The following is a 23,937-nucleotide window of genomic DNA, read 5'->3' as shown; positions in this document are numbered from 1 at the left end:
TTATTCATTTGAGATGGAWGAAAGCTGCACTTGTCAAATCTACCAGTCATGTACTTTATATATTTAATTTCCACTAGCCAGCATACATAATTTCTCCTCAATGCAAATTTCTACACACTGAAATTGTGAGCATATTTACCTCGGCTCTCTCAAAACATTCTGACACAGAAAAAGTATCGTCACTAAAATGTTTTATTCTTCATTGAAGTAAAGCTGTGAACAAAACAATGCGATTCGGTTTGCCATATTGAGAATCTAATTTTACACATGCAAAAAAACTTATTTGAAATAATGCTTTAAGATTAAATGAATGTGATGTGGGTTAGACCCTGGTTTTAGCYCATCTAATGACAACTTTTAGCACATGCTCAATTGTGTATAGTGTATCAGTCCACTAAATGTGTTGCAACTACTGTATGATAAGTGATAAAGTCTTTCCCTTTCACTTAGTGTTGCTCTTACAGCCTAGCAACTCATAGAACATGTCTGTCTCTCTGTACAAATATTATGATCTCTCTGATGAGAATTAAGTCTCCAGCCTGGATGGCCAATAAATTAGAGGCACGCTTCTCGTTTACTCATCAGAGCTAATGAGCCTGATAAAATTACCTCGAGGATCATAATTACAGGCTAGTGGCATAGACTCTGGCACTCAGAATGAGTACAACGCGCGTGCACACACACACACACATTTTATACAGAGGGGTTTTTAACCCATAGGCCCTCAAATGCTTACTGGTGCCTTGTTACTATAGCAATTATGGCTAAAACTATCAAATATAAATTACACTATAGATGGGTAGTGGATTTGATTGTAAAACATACATAAGGATGCAATACAATGTAGAGTACGGCAAAAGTCCTTGTAACAAATAATTTAAATGAATGTAAAACCCTGAATAAGTCAATATAACGTGTATTTTATCAGAGCCAGTACAACATATTATTGCCACCCTTTCATAAAAGATGAACCACTCCATCAGTGATGGCATATTTTGATGGACAGTGTGGACACAAGAGCTCACCTCAGAGGATTGTGTTTCAGCACATTCACAGGACGAATTGTTTTACTTATGAATATTAATGGCCCTCTAATTTGAGGCCGTTGTTAATGCTTGTCGCTAGGAGCCTGGCAAATCAGGTCCCATTCCTGTTAAAACCATGTATTAGACACCCCCCTGACACTAAGCCCTCGCCTTTGATTCTTAATTGCAGAAGCGCAAGCATTTGCAGTAGATGGGGCGCAAAGCTTTAATTAACTCGATCACACGTATTCTGTCTTGACTGTCACCTACATCACACATGGTGTACTGCACCAATATCATCCCCAGTTCCTCTCAGCTAGAAAGATGCCGTTCCAAGTTTGTGATCACAATTTCATGCATCTTCAATTGGGGATATGTCATTTATAAGTAGCTGCAAATATATTGACGTGAACAAATCTTGATGCCGTCCCTAAAATCTATATTAAATCCAGAAAGTACATCGCTCTGAATGATCAATTCTGAGCTTTGATACTTAAGTAGGGTCCCGGCATAGCTGGTCCAGAACCAAAACATGTTGGATGAGGACTGTGGTCTGTACGGTAAAAATCAGGCCATAACTTTGTGCTTCTAAGAGAGAACTCAAGGATCGGTTTAGATTTTTCATTAGGATCTGAACAGTCTCACATGTGAAGAAATCAAATCATATTGAAAATACATCCCCTACAGTTTATCAAGGAACATGTTAATTGAAACTATAAAATATCATGGCCGAGAATTGCTTAAAGTAAAAAAAGGCCAACAGTTAAATTCTACAAGACATTAAAAAGTTAGATATGAGTGCTTTCAAAAACCAAGGATGTTCAAATTATTTATTGGACAGCATACTCAATTCAATTAAAAATATAAATACACATTATGTACACAATCATTTAACATTCCTTCCAAATTCTAAAAAGTCACGAGACATTGGGACCTGTGCATACCTCAAACAGCATTTTCACAGATGACTCCAAAAGCCAACAATGTTTACTTAAAACACTGCAATAAAATGGACCAGGCATAAACAATGCTTCAGTAGATATTAGTATAGAATGTTTAATTAAACCAGGTTTAAGATTAAAAGCTCAATACAACCATTAGTTTATAAGCTACTGTTCTACGTAAGCTTTCACAATGTTATTGCATCAGCAGAGTTGGAACTTTTTGCAGCATGTATAAAATTAGCAAAGAAATTAACTGTCTGTACTGTGGTGAATTGGATTCAGGTTCCTGCCCGGTTTGTGTACGGTAAAACCATGGTGCCACCTACAGCACGACAGAAGAAATACAGCCTTTCAAATGAGGTAGCGTAGAACACTGCTCACCACTTCACTGGTCTACAGACTGATTCCACTCAAAATGTTACTCGATGTTTGTAATAACATACTTTTTGGAAGCATAAAAGACATTGGTATTAAAATTAGACATACTGGAGCTAAAAACATCACTCATAAAGGCAAGCTCCTCTTTTGATACTAACAACTTAAGTGATATGGATTCTCCTTCACCATTATCCGGTGCAACAATACCGGTTACATTATTTTGCATTGGACTCATTCTAACAGTGATTCTTGAACACCTCTTCACAACAATSCCAACCTAGACYTGTGAAAATAAATAAAGTTAAGCAAACCATGAGCTAAACTGTGAACTCTTAGATATACACCGTAACGCAAAGGAACAAAACATCACATTATGATCAGTCAAGTGTCATGAGACCCATCTCAAGAACAACACTAAATGAAGAGTGAAAGCCTAGAGTCTTCTCAAACAAAAAAACATTTCTAAACAAAACTTTGTGACGAAACACCAACTTGATGTGATATGTAGCTGAAGAAAAGTTGGTCTTGGACCGTCAAGATCTTTCAGGCTCAGCAACATACAATCTTGTTACTTATTAGCTGAGCTCCAATAACGCCATGAACACAAGTTGGTGTACACACGCCGTATCACTTAAATATAAACCCAATTAAAAACAATCCAGACATGGGAAAACGCATACCTCACCCCCCCAGAGCAGAACAATCAAAACGTAGTCCCAGGATCCCTCACAGTGACCTTTTTACTACTTTTTTGTCTGAACAGCATTTTGAAGGAAGACTTCCTCTTGATTTTGGATTGTTTAAGTCCTGTCCACCAGAACAAAGAGTGGAAATGACATTAAACAAGGAACATCCCAGGGTTTAAAGACAGYGGCATTTTAAATCAACCACTTTAAATACTCACCAAGAGTCTGCATCATTTCATTCAACTGCTGATCCTCTTTGTCTTCCCTAAAAATGGAGAACATGTTTAGGTTTTTCAAGTTACACATCCAGCTTGACCTCAGTGGCATTCCAGTCACCGCTTGAGACTCTTGCAGATATTGAAATGCTCCTCATATTTAAAAAAGAAAATGGATCACAACTCACAGCAAATTGTACAAGCAATAAAGTTGCAACATTTCCCTACCTGAGCCTGTCTTCATCCAGTCCTTCTACAATGGCGTTTCTACCGTTCACAATCTCCATCAACCTCTCCATCAGCCTGTTCTCTCGCCGACGCTCCTCTGTAGACTTCAGATGATCTGTGACACCAGGGATAAGACCTGTGTTAGACATAGGAGCACTACAACATGGTAGCTGCTGATCTGTTAGGGGGATGTAAAGTGAACAGTTGAGGTGCTGTGTGAACATTGTGCCTCCTACCTGGTTTCTCCAACAGTCTGCGCAGCTCACCCTCCACCCCAGGCTGCTGCTCCTCCAGGTCTTGAGTCTTAGCTCTGACAAATGCAATAAGTGATGTTTAAGCCATTGTAAATCCAAAAGTGCATATACATTTGGGTAACATTTAACTTGACAAGTACTCACATGTACACAAGCTCAGACTCCCTCCTAATGTACGTCTGCTTCTTTCGGATCAGGTTGAACCAGTCAACCATCAGAGGGTCCATCAAAATGTCCCCCTCTCCCTCTGCAAAACGCCAGTGTCAAGGAAGTTCATTGGCGATACATAAAATAAATGACATTTATTTGTGCAAGACTTATGAACAAAATGAAATCATATTGTTCCAGTACAACATGCACATTGAGCCTTTGTCAGTGCCTAAGGGCTGTGTGTATACAAACACACCAGCCACAACCAATAGTACAAACTGGCCTGGGACAGAGAGAAGAGTCCCATTAACTCCCCCTGCCTCCTATCAGCAGGACAGCCAGGAGCATGTAAGAAGTGAGGGAGGGAGTAAAGCAGTGAACCGGATAATAATAMTAATATAACTGTGCCCAGATGGTGACCTTGAGCAGAGCAATCAGGCCCTCCTACTGCTCCGTCTGCAGCCAGTCTCTGGGGCTGGTCAGCTCTTCACTACCACCTCTCTATCACTCAAGGGGGATGGATAGTATCAGAGAGGGAGAAGGTGCCCCCATGTGGGCTGTGCCCGCCTCTCACCTCATTGGGCCGTGGAGGGAAATGGAACCTGTTCAGCAGTCACACCTCTCCCCTCCAGGCTGTGTGGGTTTGGATTCCTGTGTAAAGTCCCAGGTGGGCTAGCAGGGATAACATGCTCACCATCAGAGCACAACTCAAAACTGAGAAGTGGAGGGACTGGGCCATTTCAATTGAAGTACATTAATAAATATCTAATCATAAAGGCTGGTCTATTTGGAAGTTAACTTGGAAATAAACTTTGATGGAGTGGGAGAATCTCAATTGCATACTCCTCGCATCCTCTCCCCTTCTCAAAACCCATTGGAGGAGAAGGTCAGAGGGGAGGGGCTTCTGGCTTTCTCATCCAATGGGTTGAGGAGGTGAGGAGTAAGCAATTGAGATTCTCCCATGGTGTCCTTCAAAATCCTGTCCTGAAAAAATACCCAGTTAGGGTTGAAACATGGTCCGTCTTCTTTAACATAAACGACAAGCGATTCTGCACACAGTTAAGTCCTTCAAAAGCCAGACCAGTGCCGAAACCAATAACTTCACTAAAATGTCAAAGGGAGAAAGTGTATGCAGAGGACCTTTCTCCCACTTGCTTTGGCAAATGAACAAAAGCTATTAGTCAACATCAACAAAGGAAGGAGTGACACTGGGAGTAAAGGGCAGTCCCTTGGAAAGTACCTTCCTCACAGCTGCGAAGCCTCTTCTCCATCTCCACCCCCTTTCTCTCCAAGTCACCCAGGCTGTCTTCAATCTCACGCAGCTCCTTCACCATCTGGTCCATAGGGATGTGATGGGACTTACATTGAACAAAACAAAGAAAAACCCATTGTGTCACCACCAATTGCTAATCCTGTGTAATTATTTAACTATMACCTGAATTTCATAAGAACATTACATATTTTCACATAGGATAGTTATTGCCTCTGATAAGCTCTAGTAACATGCCACTATTTATGTACGAGACATAACTGACAACTTACTGAGGGGCACCTTGTTTCAGACTGGGAGGTGTTGGTGGGTGACAAATACTTTCCATTTTTGTAGCCTAAGAGGTAGATAAAATAGGATTATTACATATTTGAAGGCTGACACTCAGGGAGCCATTGTCACATAAGACTTAACTTCTGAAAATAAACAGGCTAAGACATAACAAAAACATCAATGGTTGAGACAATGTCTGGTAATAGAAAGTGAAGGCCCAGTCTAACCTGTGGAACCCTGGCGAGGCTGTTTAGGAGACATAGGGGGAGAATAATTGCCATCCGTTGAGCCTAAAAAAAAACCCAAATGTAACRGATTATTAAACTGCAATATAGACTCCAAATACATTGTTGCGATGCAATCACTGAACCGAGTTCTTGTCTTTACCCGATCCCGCAGAGCTGTGYTGAGGCTTATTGGGAGTGGGAACCCTGTGCCAGACAGGAACCAGGGGAGGAGTGGACAACAGAGGAGTAGAATAATTCCCATTTTTAGTACCTAGAAGGTGAAGCGCGATAATTTAAAATCCCAACAAGTCATCGAAAATGTTTACCCAATCATTTACGAGACACTAATCACTACTCTGCCAACTATAGAGGATAATAAAAAACATGTACCCAAGCCTCCAGAGCCGCAACGGGGCTGCTTGGGAGACGGAGCTCTGTGAGACACCGGGCCAGGTGGAGGAGGGGTGAAGGCTGCTGGGGGAATCGGAGGAGGTGTAGAGCTGATGTTGACGATGATACTAGTAGCGAAAGACTTCGAGATGGCTTCAGGTTTGGGTTGCTCAACAATGATCGCTTGGTCCTCAGAGTCAGAGGTCCTGGAGAAAGAGGMTGCATGTAAGGAGCAGGAAAATATTGGACTTCCCCCTGAAAAACAACCATTTTGGATTGAACATACAGTAAGTACAAACAGAACATTCAACCTCACCTTAAATATTTAGAAATAATGGAGGTGAGAAAACAGTGGAGGGGTCATCAGAGGGAACTCTGGGAAACTAGTTAGTGTTGCACTAGGGTTCATTTCAGGCATAGCACTCCTTGGGACTTGTGAGGATGGGGGAGGAGAGTGGCTGCAATTTGAGCCAATCAGCCATAACAGAGCAGGGCGAGGCAGGATGAATCCGGAGGCTGGAGGAGTGGATACATGAGATTCCCAACTGGTTAGCTCTCCAGATCAGATATATAATTTAATCTCTCACCCAGGTGACAATACCTGCCTTCCCTTTGTGTGGATGTACAGGATTAGAAAGAGAAAGTGGTTGATTAACAGATAAATGATGAGCAGTCCAGACTTACTTCAGTCCTGGTCCATTTTTAACAGGCTTGAGCTTTGATCGCCAGTTAACAGGAGCCTCTGCACGGTCTGCACTTACTGCCAAAGAGAAATACACTTTGAAAGGAGAGTTGATGATTCAAGCTCATTATCAAATTTAACAATTCTATGTAAAAAAATCTATTAAAAAAGGGCTAAACAAGCTGGGATGACCAAATTAAAAATGGCTGTTAGTGAAGACTGCTAATGCACATGCAGCTCATCTTATTTGCATGCACTTAAAACAGACTTTTGTTAAACTGTATGGAAATGCTGTTCGCGGCTACTCCCTTGTATTAACAAAGTAATCGAAAGCGTTCCAGCTTTTGAAGTTTCCCCTTTGACCCATTGTAAAAACATGATCGTGATAGAAAAAGTTCTGAAAATGAACTGGAATTGAAAAAGCTTGCCTTTGGTGGTGAAGGATACAGTTGTTGGTCTGGCGCTGGCTTTGTTGACGGTGTTAAGCAATTCCTTATTGCTGGTGGGGCTGGTGAAGAGTTGTCCTGCTGTGCCTGGCCCACATTTAGCCTGCTTCCAGCTGGGGAGGTCAGCTGAGCTTAGCACGTCTCCAAACCTGGGAAGCAATACTATCACCATTAGGTTTGGAAGTGTACATTTAGTATTAGCTGACATCCACAAAATGATATGAACTGTGGCTGTGCACACTTAAACAAGACTAAAAGCCTGTAGGTAAACCCATAGGCCTTTTCTCACCTTCTTTCTGCTGGTCGGATAACAAAGTATCTGGTGTTATTGTTGTTGCAGTTCGCTTCAACTAGTTTCTGGGTAATGACAGCCCTGGCTCGGTTCTTCTCTTCCTCAGGACTCAGGGGTACCCTCGGCAGTCCTGAGGGGGCTGGGGGCTTCTGGCTGCTGGAGGGGCCCTCTGGGGCTGAGGTAGATGACTGGAAGAACCTCTGCCGTGCTGCCTGGGTTCTCTGGGCCGAGCTGGTCCAGGGTTGGGGAGCTGGGGTGGTGGTCTCCACAGGCTTCAAGACCCCCTTTATGGGGGTCGAAGGCACAGAGGTGGAGCGGGAGACAGACTGGACTCTGCTGGTGTCACTTTTGGATTCAACATTGGCTCTTGGGCATCCGGTTTGGATGACAACCCCAGAGGGAGGCTCGTTGCAGCCATTCTCAGTGTTCTGGTCATCATTACAGATGAAGATACCTGGCTCCTTCCCTGGTTTATAGGCCCCAGCCAGGAGGATGATGGAGCATTCACTGCACCTAGTGAAAGGTMCAACAAAGGTGTCAACACGTTTTAACCATAATGATGGAGCTGCTTTCTATGTTTAAAGTGGACATTTACTTGAAGCAGCTCCTGTGGTAAAGCTTCCCCTCGATAAAGTGCCGTTGGACCAGATGAACGTGGCACTTGCACACAACACATTTACTGCTGAGAGTGCCTGTCTTATTGGAGCTCTCCACCAAAACTTCAGTCTTCTGTGGAGGAAAAAATAAAAAGAAGCAGTGTTTTTGTCATGTAAACTCAGCAAAAAAAGAAACCGTCCTCACTGCCAACTGCGTTTATTTTCAGCAAAATTAACATGTGTAAATATTTGTATGAACATAACAAGATTCAACAACTGAGACAAACTGAACAAGTTCCACAGACATGTGACTAACAGAAATGGAATAATGTGTCCTGTCCCTGAACAAGGGGGGGGGGTCAGAATCAAAAGTAAGTAAGGCAACCAGCTGCATTAAGTACTGCTGTGTATCTCCTCATAGACAGCACCAGATTTGCTGTGAGATGCTACCCCACTCTTCCACCAAGGCACCTGCAAGTTCCCAGACATTTCTGTGGTGGGGGTGGGGGTCCCAGACATGCTCAATGGGATTGAGCTCCGCTGGCCATGGCAGAACTCTGACAGTATGGCTGGTGGCATTGTCATGCTGGAGGGTCATGTCAGGATGAGCCTGCAGGAAGGGTACCACATGAGGGAGGAGGATGTCTTCCCTGTACCGCACAGCATTGAAATTTCCTGCAATGACAACAAGCTCAGTCCGATGATGCTGTGACACACCGCCCCAGACAATGACAGACCCTCGATCCCGCTCCAGAGTACAGGCCTCGTGTACGCTCATTCCTTCGACGAGAAACCGCGAATCTGACCATCACCCCCAGTGAGATAAAACCACGACTCGTCAGTGAAAAGCACTTTTTGCCAGTCCTGTCTGGTCCAGCGATGGTGGGTTTGTGCCCATAGGCGACGTTATTGCAGTGATGTCTGGTGAGGACCTGCCTTACAACAGGCCTACAAGCCCTCAGTCCAGCCTCTCTCAGCCTAAGCATTGATGGAGGGATTGTGCATTTCTGGTGTAACTCTGGCAGTTGTTGTTGCCATCTCGTACCTGTCCCGCAGGTGTGATGTACGATCCTGTGCAGGTGTTGTTACACGTGGTCTGCCACTGCGAGGACGATAGGATGGACAGCCCATCTCCCTGTCTTAGGAACCTCACAGTATGGACATTGCAATTTATGCCCTGGCCACATCTGCAGTCATCATGCCTCCTTGCAGAATGCCTAAGGCACATTCACACAGATGAGCAGGGACCCTAGGAATCTTTCTTTTAGTGTTTTTCAGAGTCAGTAGAAAGGCCTCTTTAGTGTTTTAAGTTTTCATAACTGTGACCTTAATTTCCTACTGTCTGTAAGCTGTTATTGTCTTAACGACCGCTCCACAGGGCATGTCATTACATTGTTTATGGTTCATTGAACAAGCATGGAAACAGTGTTTAAACCCTTTACAATGAAGATCTGTGAAGTTATTTGGATTTTTACGACTTATCTTTGAAAGACAGGGTCCTGAAAAAGGGACGTTTTGTTTTTTGAGTTTAGATACACATGACCAAAAGTTTGGACACCTGCTCGTCAAACATCTCATTCCAAAATCATGGGCATTAATATGGAGTTGGTCCCCCTTTACTACTATAACAGCCTCCACCTTTCTGGGAATGCTTTCCACTACATGTTGGAACATTGCTGCAGGAACTTGCTTCCATTCAGCCACAAAAGCATAAGTGAGTTCGGGCACTGATGTTGGGTGATGAGGCCTGGCTCGCAGTCGGCGGTCCAATTCATCCCAAAGGTGTTCGATGGGGTTAAGGTCAGGGGTCTGTGCAGGCCAGTCAGGTTTTTCCACACAGAGCTTGACAAACCAGCATTAAGATTTCCCTTCAGTGGAACTAAGGGGCCTAGCCCAAACCATGAAAAACAGCCCCAGACCATTATTTCTCCAAACTTTACAGTTGGTACTACGCATTGGGGCAGGTAGCMTTCCTGGCCAAACTCAGATTCATCCGTCGGACTGCCAAATGGTGAAGCCTGATTCGTCACTCCAGAGAAAGCATATCCACTGCTCCAGAGTCTAATGGTGGCGAACATTACACCACTCTAGCCAACGCTGGCATTGTGATCTTAAGCTTGTGTGTGGCTGCTTAGCCATGGAAACCCATTTCATGAAGCTCCCTATGAACAGTTCTTGTGCTGACGTTGCATCCAGAGACAGTTTGGAACTCTGTAGTGAGTGTTGCAACCGAGGACAGACGATTTTTACACACTACAGCACTCGGCAGTCCTGTTCTGTGAGCTTGTGTGACTGACCACATCGCAGCTGAGCCATTGTTGCTCCTTGACGTTTCCACTTCACAATAACAGCACTTACAGTTGACTGGGGCAGCTCTAGCAGGGCAGACATTTTACAAACTGACTTGTTGGAAAGGTGGCATCTTATGTCAGTGCCACATTGAAAGTCACTGAGCTCTGCAGTAAGGCCATTCCACTACCAATGTTTGTCTACGAAGATTGCATGGCTGTGTGCTTGAATTTATACACCTGTCAGCAACAGGTGTGGCTGAAATTGCCGAATCCACTAATTTGAAGGGGTGTCCACATACTTTTGTATATATAGTGTACATTCAGTAGTTCACCTAAATGTATGCCTGTCAAACATCTGATAAATATAAATACATATTTTTTAAATAGACATTAAAGAYCCATTTGTACTCCTAACCTGAACAGCAGCTCTGGTTGCTTTGGGGGAGGTTTTCACCATGAGAGAGGAGGGAGGTGGGCGATTCTCTATGGCCATTTTAGACACTATGGTTTTGGCCACCACCGGGAGATTCTTCTTTCCACACGGCTCCTCCTTGGAGCCCTCTGCTGGTCTTTTCACAGCACCCACCCCCCCAACTGGAAAAAACAACATTGGCCATCAGAAATCAGAGGGTTGAGCCACAATACTCTACAATACCTGAACCAGTAGCTCAGTAGAGATTCTTTGTGCATGTGAAACTGAAATAGTTTGGATATACAATATCTTATAAACCAATAACCATAAAATAMTTGAAAAACAAAAACATTTGACAAGTTTTAAATGTACTACTGATTGTAAGGACAGGCACATTACACTAAACGGGTTTGAAGCAACGTTTTCACCCGATTTAACACATCTGTTTATTTCCCACAATCACCTTAAGGAACACCTCACTAGGAAACAACACTTAGTGCAACATATAGGCTAGTGCTACAATGTAACAAAGCTGCCTCAAGTCAGACAGTCTTACTAGGGTTGCGTCCGTGGAAGTAGTTGTAGTACTGGGAGACGTAGGTCAGGACGCTCAGTCGGTCTGGGATCCTCAGGGCCACCATGTCCTCTGCATCCAGCAGAGCAGCAATCCCCAGCTTGTCCTCCGCAACTCGGAAAGCCTGAAGTTAGAAATAAACACTTGTTTTATTAATCAACCCTAAAGCCATAGAGACAACAAGAGGGGTCAGGTGTATTGGAGTACCCCCTAGCAAGCAGAACACATAAGTTTGTAAAAATGTACAARGTTAACTTTTTTTGAACATTTACAAAGCAGAGGTGATAAGGAAAAATCTAACATCATTTGAATAACACTTTCCCAYTGTTCTTGAGGGTTTCTTAATATACAAAGCAGCTACTTAATTTAACTGTAAACATAAGCCAGACAAAATGGTGTCTTCAGAAATAGAAAATAGTGAAGTCCAGCCAGCAGCTGTTTGTGGCCCCATGCCGGGGAGGTCTGGACAGGGGGTGAATAATGAATAGCACATTTCCTGTGCACACTCAGCCCTGGGAACAAGGAGGGAGAAGGACAACGGGGCATTGTTTGGGATCAACCTGGATGTGCTCATTAAAATGTTAAAGTACAGCCTTGCAGAATGGCATATCCGTTCGTGTTGGAGCAGGAGGAGAAAGGCCAGATTCTCTGTATAACAGAAACGGAACTGCCCATTGTTGCTGTACTGTAACAGAACAGAGTCTGGACAAAACAAATGCATATTTGAGTCTGTAGTGACAGATACCCACCACTGAGAGAAACCTGACACACATATGAAGGACTGGGACCTCCTTGTCATGAAATAAAGAGGACTACTGTCAATGTGTATGGGATTACCTCAGACTAAAAAGACGTAGCTACACAACATTGGTGTTTGTACTCCACCATGGGGGAACTCCTTCCTAGTTGGTTGGTCAAATAGACTAGCATTACTAAAATGGAGAAGAAAAAAAACTAACCTCTTCTTTGTGGCTTAAAACATGTTATTCTTATGCAACCCCCCAAGCAGTGTGGTCTCACCATACTGTCTAACATTTGTAAATGGACCTTTATCGTGCGGATCGAGTGGCCCACGGATAACAGTAAGCCTCATTCATAATGAATAACCCAGGGAGCCTCTTCTGGTACTCAGGTTCTTAACAGACGCTGTGGGGGATCGGCACGACTAGCAGCTAGTGTTTTGCAACAGATCCTGGAGAGCATAGAACACTATGAGGTCTGTAATCCTCTAAATCTGAGGAAACCAGCACTGAGAGAATGACTAAATTATGGACAAGTACCAGCTGTGCTGCTGTTTGACTCATTCTTATCCTAACACACTTCCTGCTATGAAGGAAATAGAGGGGGGGGGGGGGGCAAAACAGTTGGTCAAATAATTCCAAAGAGTTAACAACAAGTTAGAAACAACCAAGTCAAACATAGTATCTAATGTTCTTCAGGTGTTAATAGTTAAGCCGGCATCTGTCGAAGTATCAATAGAAATGAGTGTAACAAGCCAAAGTCACTACCAAGTGAATTGTTAGGCAGTGTAACACACACTGACTTGACACGCTCCGTACAACTCGCAGATGACATTCTCCTCACAATAAAACAGCAACATGGGACAGACCTTGTATAGRACCCCAAGCAGAGATGGTTTACCAAACTACGGTTGGTATTTGAATAACCTTGCCTGGGACATGAAATCCTAGGAACACATATTGTCCAGTTATCAACTGGGAAAGACTTTCTGCTTTTGGCCACTGCGTTTACATACTATGCATGCTACAAGCAATAGGTCACGTTTATGGTGAGCAATCACATTATTTTCATGAGTTGCATTCAACATCACCCTTCAGAGCAAAATGTGTTTGCCCCAGTTCAATAGAAACACTTCTGAGGTATATATKAAAAATAACCATGAATTGACTTGTGCACAATTCTAGTCCTTTGGAGACTTCGCAAATAAAAATAGGCCTGAATGTTACAAAGGGCTTGATGCATTTGTAACAATGCAATCACCTCAAACACAAACCAACTGACTTCCTGATAAGATGGCCAAACAGTTCAGTATGGTCATGTCAATGTACAACCTTTAACTGTAATGATGTTACATGCATAAATACACAGTAAATCTTACCAAGTTGTTGTTGTCAAAAACATCCTCTTTATTCAAGGCATCGTAGTCTCTGAATATAGAACACAGGGAAATGAATAATTCACATTGTGGAGGTTGATCAAAGGTTATTCTCTGTGAATTTGGGTGACTAACTGCCCTGTTCAAGGAAAATAACAAGGTTTCTGGGATACATCAAAGATAATATTCTAGTCCACAAGTACAGCAAGAAATCTTGTGGGAAAGGTTATGCTGTGAGGTTTCTTTCTGTTTCAGACATTTAGTACATAAAATCAAATGTGTTCTCTTGTTAAAAAAGAATGTTTGACCCAACCTGGAAACTCTGTAAAAAATTTGACTAGGGAACATTTTATTTCCATTCACGTGACATTATGCAATGTATTGATTAAAAATAGAGGATCACATGCATACCTACATGAAACTATTGAAAAAAAAGAAAGAAAAAAAAAGAACATTCCTTACTCGTAGTTCAAAATTCACTTATGAATATGTTCCTATGCTAATCTAGCCTAATTTATGAACATGCCTAGATAAATATAGATMAAATTAAAAATTAAAAATTGCAAACAAAATGTTGTCAATCCTCTGGCTAAAGGGACGCTAGAGGGATTTCCGACACCATTGAGACAGGAAGCCACTGGGAATACGTTCCTTCCAAATAAATAGAACATGATAGCAAATAGCGCTTCGTTTCTATTTTATGTAGTGTTCAAGGGATTACATTAGGCCTAACGTTACATGAGAACATTACTTTTCTAAATCATGATTTGAAGCTATAGTCTAAGCTACAAAATGTGTTTGCAAAGTAGAAGACTATGACAAAAACATTCAATGTTGTTTGGTTATGATAAGGTACGGCGACAGTAGGCTAAGGTTWCCCAAACTCGGTAACGTTACACGTTTTGCCCTAACATTACTCAGCTGATTCAAGTCAACTAATCAAGTTTTGATCATTTGAAATTAGGTGTGTAGTGTTATGGCAAAAATACAAATAAAAACGTGCACCGAGTTTTGGAAACACCGAGGTCGGTTATTCATAATATGATTCAAAATATTACAAGTTTTAACTAACTTTAACTTTAACAGCGAATGCCCATCGAAGTGTTTAAGTATTGATTGTTTGCAGCTGCTAATGATCTGTTGCACCTGATTAACCATTACGTTAAACATCAATTCTTCACCCAAATCTGTATTTTAAGTCATTATAATGCTTACATTAGGTCCGGTCTGTACTTATGGATAAGCGCACAGAACGCCAACCCGTCCCTAAAAGAAGTTGTCATGTTGAGGATAGCCACATCGCGGTACCCATCGCACTGAAGTTTGCACCACTGTTGAAGCGCCTTGATGGCAGCCATCCTTCCCGGAGCGCGTCCTGTCAAATAATTGACTTCCGAAAAAATATCTATACAAACGAGAAGTATGCYACCAGTGGGTGTGATGTCTTATTTCAGGTGATGTACAGGTAGTAGAAAGCAAGATACCGATTACCAAGAAAGTAAAGCCCGTTCAAACTATTCAGTGCTCAATCATCAGCTGATGCTCGCGACTGATATGCTACCATTGCATACCTCATGAAAAAGTATATTGGCGTGACGCAAGGGGGCGAGGCTTTGGTTCACTAGCCTAATTAACGCTGTTAATTATCATTTTACACCGTGACATAATTGCACTTTTTAATAATCACAGTGTTGGCAATTAATCGGTCCTTTTAAGTGTCTGTCCGGTTATCAAATATTCATTTTGCATTATGTCCTGAATAGTCTATTTCAGAGAGGTAATCATTGGTATAGAAATATATATATATATATAATCAATGTTTACACTATTGTTGAAGTCTGTGTGGTTTTAATATCATTATAATTTTCATGGACAAAATAGGCTATAGGCCTACATTAACGCACTAATGAGCAGACATTAGTGTTGAAGCCTTAATGAGCAACTCAATTAGGCTATGAATACAAAGGATTCGGCTGAGCCCTTGTTTGCTCATTTGGATATGGGGCATTTTCATTCAAGAAACCAATGATACATATTTTAAGTGACATGTTGCAAACTCGGAAGAGGCTTAAAGTCTCCATGAAACGAATTAACCCAGAATCCAGACCCACTGACCCATTTTGGGTCACCAATGGTGGTTTCAAATTTGACCCAAATGAGATGGGCCCAAATGAAGAGGGAGTGACTGGGGGATACTCTCTAATTGAGATTGGACAACAATCAAGAATAACTTTTTTGAAATTTGAGTATGACCCAACATAGGAGAAACTGAGCCACCAASATCTCGACAGCCTCAACTAGATGCATAGTCTACAAAGAGATTAGATGGACATTGATATATTTACAAACAGCAAKAAAAAAAAACATTTACTTGGTGTAGATAATACAAGTAGCCTAATGCAAAGTAGGAACAACATACCAAAAAAAGAAAACAAAATACATTGGGAAAAACGTGTGTAGTAACACTGCAATTACACTAAAACGTTGTATTAACATGTTTTTTTATATTCATTGTTTTAACATAATAGCAAAATATGTGTTACCAGACCTTGATCTACAGAATATAAAGATATGGATAGTTTAATTATTACTGAAGCAAATGCACACGGGCAATAAATATCCTGCGGACAATGAATATACATACAGTTATAATAATACCTATGGGGTTTTCTCATTTGGGCAAAAGATCGTCCTCTGTCCTCTCTCCTCCATGACCAGGAAACCTATAACTGGTCAAGAGTGTGTCAAGTCATTAGTAGGCAAACGAAAGAGTGTCCTCCCCTTCTCGATAGCCAATTTTCATCAAGGATATTCATGTGTATCTTACTGCGGATGGGTTTTGAAATCTTCCACACCCCCTTTGAATCAGCGTTTTGATTTGTCAGAGGAGAAAAACATGCACATGTTTAAAAACAATGTTCTACTCGTTGTTTGTTTTATCTATAAAATCCAACTTAACTTGTTTTGATCACTTTACACTTATTTTGGGATCCACCCCAGTAAACGTAATTTTCCTAATGACGAGTCAGTGGAGAAGGACCGTATCATTTCAAGTAAGCGCATTTCCATCCACGTTCACCCTCCTCGCCGACTGTCCTCGATTAACTTTTTCCCTTTACAAAGGAGGCAAGAGAGGACGGGGGAGGTGAGCAAATCTAACTGATAAAAGGCCCATGAAAGGAGAAGAGATTTCATTACCAGAGGGGGGCACTGTTAGACTACAGAGAGACTTCTGAAAACATACAGAAGACTCAAACTAACACTCAAGCAGATGGGGCCCTGGGCATAAGTGACATAGGCGCTCGACCCCCGGCCTTTATGGGGCCCCCAACTAAAAAAAAATGAGTCGAGGACTCAACTTAATGTTGAGCTTTAGAATAGTAGAATACACAAGATGCAATGTCATGCGTTGTGCATTAGCAGTTTTCCTCTTGCTATGTCAGTCACTCAATTAGCTCGTCAGCTAGCATTTTTTAGATTGGTAAGTTAGTCTACCCAGCTATCTAAACTTGTAGTCATGGGCAAATTAATTACCAACCGGGCACAAAGGGCATGTGTGCAGGGGCCCTTACCTCCAGGGGCCCCCCTTTGATTTTGTTAGTCACTCTCAATCAGATATCATATTAACATGCTATAAGTCATGGCAAAATATGTAGAATTTCAGTAAATGATTTGTAAAACTGCACATTTTCCTCTCCGCCCCATGGCAAAATGTGTAGAATTGCAGGAAATTAACTTAAAAACTTAAAATGTTTCTCTCCGCTGTCAAAAGGGCCCCCAAAAGGATAGGGCCGGCCCTGTACTCAAGATTTACATTCTCCTTTCATTACAATCCTTCCAACTCCCTATTCATATCCCCAGATTCTGCATTGGAATTTGCAGTGACCTTGGCCAAGTGGTGTCATATCCCATGTTTCTTCCACAGAACTAAAGGCTGTTCATGTCATACAGGAGATTGGCTATACAAAAAAGGCCAACGTCTAAGCCCGAAGGAAGTGCTCTGACTGTGAGGCTGAAAATCCATTAGACTTGGAACAGCTGCTCTTTCCATGGTCTGAAAATCAACATAATACGGTTTAGTAGGACAAATAGTGCCAACTCTGGAAAAGTAGTGTTAATGATGATATCAAATCAAATCAAGTTTATTTTATATAGCCCTTCGTACATCAGCTAATATCTCGAAGTGCTGTACAGAAACCCAGCCTAAAACCCCAAACAGCAAGCAATGCAGGTGTAGAAGCACAGCCTGATACAGGCTATTCTTATAGTCCCATCATGTAAATATGTTTTAGCCGACTGTACTTTTTTAAAACATCGATATACAGTATAGCCCAAGACGATACAATATGTGAGTCATCTTGATATACATTTCGACAATACTGATAAAATATACAAACAGTGATAGCCTCTCTGATGTATTTAAATGACAGCACTGTTGTAAAAAGTTTATCTTTCTCAGCAAAAAAACAACATGTTTTGCCTCGTAATCTTCAGAAGGCGTTCCTGTCATTGGGGGCAGTCATTTTTCAGCCACTTCCATTGTTTCCTGCGAGGGCCTGTGGCAGCACGCAGACATCCTGCCTCTCGGTCTGCAGTGAAGGTAACAGGATAGCCCCGGCCAGGGTTGGGCTTGTCATCGATGAGATCATTGAGAAGTCATCAGAGCGTTTCCTCTTTTGATTTTGACCCTAATCTGATGGCTAATGTAAGAACATTTAGTCACCAGTAATAAGGCAGAATATCGAAAGACCCTGAGGTGATGGATGAAGGTCAGGACTGTATATCAGAGTTTTACATCTATTATGTACAGATTTATTTAGGTGTGAAAAATCATGAATTTATTAAATAAAGAATTTATTCTGAATTGACTCACCTGGATAAATAAAGGTTAAATAAAATGAACCACCTCAGTGGGGAATGTGAAACGATAACAATGTTATCTTTGTTTCATGTGTTCAAGAGTTCAAGATAGTTTATGATAGAAACTGAAATTGTTCAGCCAAAGTGTAAAGAAACATTAAGGATAATATTTCAAGATGTTACTATGGATATGCTATATATTTATAAGATGTTACTCTGGATATACTATATATAAGATGTTACTATGGATATACTATATATTTATAAGATGTTACTATGGATATACTATATATTTATAAGATGTTACTATGGATATACTATATATTTATAAGATGCTACTATGGCTATACTATTAATTTATAAGATGTTACTGTGGATATACTACATATTTATAAGATGTTGCTGTGGATATACTATATATTTATAAGATGTTATTATGGATATACTATATATTTTGGAAAGCATTCACCTCTTCCTATTCTGAGCATTTAAAATACACGTTTAGCGTGATTGTTGATAGAAAAAGTTGTCCAGTACAGAAAAATAATGGTATTTCAAAACACAATACATTCATATAATATTAAACAAAAAATCAGCACCTTTTGTAAATGTTAGTTCATATCCTCATTGAATAACAGAATGAATAAAACCAAGGATGGGGTAATTTAGGCAAGTTGCCTCAACCATAATGAGGTCTTAGGGACCTGTTTGCAAAGCCATGCAGAGAGAAAGAGCCATATCAGTTGCTCTCTCTGTCGTCAGTGTTCTGTGTTTGTGTCTGCAGTGCTGATGTCTCTCCTCCTCCTGACCTGGCCACAGTGCTGTGGATCTCAGCCTCGTGCTCCCTGGCCTTGGCCCTCAGCTTGGCAATGCTACAGCAGCGGAACTCTTCTGGACTGGGCCCCTCCATCCCCTCCCATTCCCCTGCTGGCCCCTGAATCATACCCTGTATGGGGGTGGTCACCACAGCAGAACGAGGTACTTTAGTCCAGGGATAGCTTCCTTTCTCCTGCCTCCTCTCCCAGTGCTCGCCGTCAGAGCTCTCTAGCTCCGGTAAGCTCTTATTGGGTTTGTCTGTTGTTGTGTCCTCAGCATTGTCCTTCCTGGGAAATGGCTCTCCTAGCTGGCCCTGCAACTTCAGCTGCCTCCGCATCTTAGCCCGGCGGTTCTGAAACCACACCTGGTGAAAATAGAACCAATGTAATATGTAGAATATGAGAGAGTGAAATCTCTTACAATGCAAAACATTAGTTTCTAAAAATGTTTCAGTATCCACTAGATTTAACAGTTTTTTGATGTATTCATAAACAAATAATATATATATATATATATATATATATTAAATACAGTAACATTGTGGCATGAAAGCTGATAGAAACAAAGATGGCTTCTAGAAATCAGAGTTCATGCATTAGTGAAAATGGTTTGGAAGGAAGAGGGTGTTGGGATCGTACCTGCACTCTGGCCTCGATGAGGTCCAGTCTGAGGGCCAGAGCTTCCCTCATGAAGACGTCAGGGTAGTGGGTGTTCTCAAAGGTCTTCTCCAGCTCCTCCAGCTGCCAGCTGCTGTAGTTGGCCCGCGCACGACGCTGCTTCACTGGCCTCTGTTCATCTGGAAAGCACAGCACAACCGCCAATTACACAATCGCCAACAGTTGACAAGGAACTAATGGCTCTAGATTGGATAATTAGCGCCGCCGTTCATTAGGCCCTCTTTAACCGTGCTTGATAATTGATTGTTTGTTAGGAGCTGTTAGGAAAATCTTTTGTAAACATTTACACTGCCATTAGACAGTGCTCAATGATTCTCTATGAGAAAATACATTCCCCCAACTAATAAGCCAACACGTATCTGTAATAAATTGTCACACATGAATGTAAATATCCATGTGTTCTCCAAAGTTACAGTAATTCTGACATTCTAAGGCAGAAACTCACCCATGCTGGCCGTGAACTGCCCCATCCCAGCTGCCTGTGTGGCCAGGAACAGAGCCTCTTTGCAGGGCTCTGGTTGCAAGTAACTCCGCAGGGACTCATAGCTGATCAGGGGCCCAGGGATCAGGATCTGTGGAGGGGAGCCCAGTCTGGTGGGGAACGCAGGGAAGAAGTGAGCTGCGGAGGAGTGGAAGACRGCAGGTAGAAGAGTGGAGACCAACTGCCCAGGGCCAAACATTATCCAAAAGCTCTTAGAGGAGTCCAGAGTCTTAAGTGTCAATCCACTGGTATAAAGTGGACAGTCTGATACCAAAACAATTGGACGTATCTCAGGAGCACTTCACAACATCAGAGTAAACATTCTTGTTGAGGTTGGCACAAGATGGAGCAGAGGTCAAGTCTTGAGGCTTCTTTACCASAGTGAAATKWAATAGGGCTGTTAATGAAGTACATCACCAGATCCAGAATGAAAGAAATCACAGAATCTTCCACCATCAATTCTGAGGGATGAATTGCAGTCATCAGCCATACATTGATTCTCGATCCAGAAGGATACCTAAGATGAAGGTTGACATGGAGACRCAGGAGGAGCTCAGGTGAGATGCAGGTGATGGGTGGGYAGGCGAGAGAGGACTGCACTCAGCAGGTAAGGGGGTCTCACCTTAGTCTGGRGAYGTTCTCTCTCCTATCCTYCTGTTCCCCCCTCCTTCCTRAGCAGTCACATGACTCACAGTGGGCCCAGACTGACTCCTGGGTGTGAGAGAGAGGGCTGGGCTTCAGAGAAATGGAGACAGGAATGTGAATCTGACCCATGATCKATCTCCAGGTAGATTTTCACACCATGGTATCATTCAATCAAAGTCCATTTAYAACCACAATGTACACTTTATCCTCTTCAACACACCAATCCCATACAAMGTTTTGCATTCAACTTACATTATAGCAGCAGCTTCCACRCTCKATTTCATGTTGCACTCTGCATGGATTTGGTGTCTGAGGTTTACTTTGAACAAGTTAAGACATCTTTTAGCCTCGGAAATTTCAATCAAAGTGATGGATCAGACGTCAAGGTGTGGAAATGACATTAAAAAACCAAAGCTTGAACGTTCAGTTGAACACGTACACCACAAATATTTGAGAATATCGCTCGTCTTTCAATTAATAGTTGTCAAGCAGAAGAAGAAGAAACGATTCCGATGACCAACTGGTACAGCCCTTCGGAGATGATCAAAACAGGCTCAGAGGTGCCAAACACAGAGCCACTGTTGCCAAGGTAAACATGTTCACGCTAATTACATCACCTAATTGACATGAAGTTGAATGATGACAATTAGCTGGATCGAAAATGTTTACCTAACACTTATTTCCTGATCTGATGTTCATTTTGGATGTTAGATACACTAAATGCAGTCCTTATACACCCCAAGAATGTATACAATTAAAAATAATTGCTTTCCTAATAGCTAGGTCTAATCTTTCAAATGAAACGTTCAACAAAAACATTGGAAATGCTGTCATTAAATGACTAAAGTGGTCCCATCTAGTCTCTACTAGTCTTCCATCTAAAATAGGATCACCTGTTCAAATAGAAGGTATTGTTTGGTCTTCGGCTGAAGACAGAGTTCACTGAAAATGGCTGTGGGTCAGGGCTCCTTGGCCTTTGAAAACAGATAACTTTCACAGCTAAGCTTCAACTGGAATTTTATTTCATGTCACCCAGATTTGTATTTTTATTAAAACATCTCCTCTTTCTCTCCAAGTAATATACACAATCCTAACATAAAGACTATAACAAATACATTGACATAGAGATTCCAATCGATAGGGAATTAATGGCAATAATGATCACCGCAAGCATTGGAATTGTAAATATTGTGAATTTGGATGATTGTGTGCAGGGCTCCCTTGGGTTCAATGGGATTTTCCAGGTTTAAATACATTTAAATAAAATCGAATAAACCTATAAAAAGGTATTACCAGTGTTATACACATATGCAAGCAGGTTCTGTTACTGTGTAATAAGTTAGAGTTACTCAATCCCTCTTTCATGTCATCAGGTAAACTGTCCCAAATCACAGCTTAGTACGGGGCCTCAAAGTAAATCTCCACACATGCTGGAAGGAAGGTAATACAGCACTGTACTCCAACAGACCGTGACAGAGAGAGAGCATTCTCTCACATAAGAGCTACACGTATCCACTACAAAACGTATACACAATAATTAGGTCTCATACGCACGCACGCACACAGACAGAGAGACACACACTCTTTCTCTCACATAGTCAACTCACGTTGCTGTGCATACTCTTAAAGATCATCCACACCTTTCCCAAGCAGCCCAGCTGTGGCCCTGGTGTTGAAGGATCTCTGATGASTTGATCATGATGAGGACTGACTGTCTATGATGTGAATGAAACACAGGTGTGTCAATTAATCCGGAGATACGCATCACCTAACACACCCCGCTAACTGCTTATCGGATCCGACGGCGGCTAGAACARGCCACTGTCATGGTTGTCACCACAGACTGGCGGTTTGAACTGKATACCTTTGATCAGTTCCAGAACATCAGCAGGAGACATCTGGCCAAAGCCATGCTCCCAACACCAGGGGAAGGTGAATCACTGTCTAGTCAGAGGACAGCACCTCTCTCTCCTCTCCAGTGGGGCTTTCATCCACACCTGTTCAAACACTAAATAAAGCCTACGCACAGGTATAGAGGTCAATAGACAAACTAGATAGAAATAGAAATACCTGGACAATCTCTATGTTAAGATGAACCTGTGAGCATGTTTATTGGTGCGTGTGTGTGCGTGCGACAGTGAGGCATCAACGTTCACTCTGCTCCAGCAGCCCCCAGTCATTTATTGGCTTTGCCTTTTCTAAAGCAAAAAGGAAAATAGATTAAAAGTGTCTAGTTTGAAGGGTGGGTAAATAAACATTGTGTTTGGGTTAGCACTGAATACTGAAAGGCCATCTCCGTTCCATTTGTCCTTGGCACACAGGTAGACAGAGGGATTTCTGGGATGTCTGAAAGTAGATCCCCCCCCTCCTGCTGTGTTTGGTCTGTCCCGGGTTCCTCTAATGCCCATTGATCCAGCTAATCAGGGGAGAAATTGGTGGAAAACCAGCAGGGGTGGTTTAGCCATCAGTAAGGGGCTCGTGTACAAATGAGCTGCTTGTGGATAATTGAAGGAGGCATTAGGACAACAATGGCAGTGGCTCACACCAGTCTTCACTGGTCTCTCAGGTATTCCCAGGTCCCTGGATCACATGGCAGCCTGTAAAATCCACAGCAGGCTTAAATAAAAATCACAGCATCATTAGTGGGCCTTCAACATTGGGGGGCGAAATGCACAATCTCCATGGATTTAAAAAACCCACCAACGTTGTTGTGCCTCTTTTCCCATTACTGACTTTAGTTTGAAATGGGCTTGTTTGAGCTCGTATTTACGGCTTACAAATGTAAATGTAAAGGGATAGTTCCAAAGAGGACAAGAGAAGCAATGCAAGGAATGTTGGAATGAGAAATGCCAATACTCCGCAGTATAAGACCAACATAAAGAGCAGCTATTTAGGTTAGTGCAGTGTTAGGCAATACATGTACCATACATAACAAAAGCCTTCAATGTTCTTTTGAACCTTTCAGTGATACCCATCCCGGATCCGGGAGCATCCTCATCAAAAAAGCTG

General features: G+C 42.0%; 2 protein-coding genes across 4 annotated transcripts; both read right to left on the bottom strand.

Annotated features, from left to right (window-relative positions):
* Positions 1–1,841: 1,841 nt before the first annotated feature.
* LOC111981814 (MICAL-like protein 2) lies at positions 1,842–16,554 on the bottom strand. Of its 3 annotated transcripts, none has more exons than XM_024013262.1 (18): positions 16,108–16,554; positions 13,453–13,501; positions 11,316–11,457; positions 10,763–10,941; positions 8,056–8,189; positions 7,458–7,973; positions 7,151–7,317; positions 6,725–6,800; positions 6,041–6,246; positions 5,811–5,921; positions 5,651–5,713; positions 5,423–5,487; positions 5,121–5,238; positions 3,875–3,977; positions 3,713–3,786; positions 3,477–3,591; positions 3,252–3,298; positions 1,842–3,154 (listed from the first exon to the last, which is right to left on the bottom strand). In XM_024013262.1, exons 1-18 carry the CDS (start codon positions 16,122–16,124, stop codon positions 3,051–3,053), a joined length of 2,286 nt encoding a protein of 761 aa, XP_023869030.1. In that variant the 5' UTR covers positions 16,125–16,554; the 3' UTR covers positions 1,842–3,050. The 3 variants fall into 3 exon arrangements, with proteins under 3 accessions (XP_023869030.1, XP_023869029.1, XP_023869031.1); XM_024013261.2 differs by lacking the exon at positions 16,108–16,554 and adding an exon at positions 14,665–15,047; XM_024013263.2 differs by lacking the exon at positions 13,453–13,501 and having other exon boundaries at positions 16,108–16,552.
* Positions 16,555–17,561: 1,007 nt separating this feature from the next.
* On the bottom strand, positions 17,562–20,954 carry LOC111981460 (paired mesoderm homeobox protein 2). The gene is made up of 3 exons (XM_024012738.2): positions 20,248–20,954; positions 19,764–19,921; positions 17,562–19,489 (listed from the first exon to the last, which is right to left on the bottom strand). The coding sequence occupies exons 1-3, from the start codon at positions 20,480–20,482 to the stop codon at positions 19,049–19,051; spliced, it is 834 nt and encodes a 277-aa protein (XP_023868506.1). The 5' UTR covers positions 20,483–20,954; the 3' UTR covers positions 17,562–19,048.
* Between the last annotated feature and the right edge of the window lie 2,983 nt (positions 20,955–23,937).

This window comes from Salvelinus sp. IW2-2015, linkage group LG20 (genome assembly GCF_002910315.2).
Source record: "Salvelinus sp. IW2-2015 linkage group LG20, ASM291031v2, whole genome shotgun sequence".
NCBI classification, from domain to species: Eukaryota; Metazoa; Chordata; class Actinopteri; order Salmoniformes; family Salmonidae; genus Salvelinus; species Salvelinus sp. IW2-2015.
The sequence above is the reverse complement of the archived record's forward strand: the minus strand, read 5'-3'. Positions and strand labels throughout refer to the sequence as shown.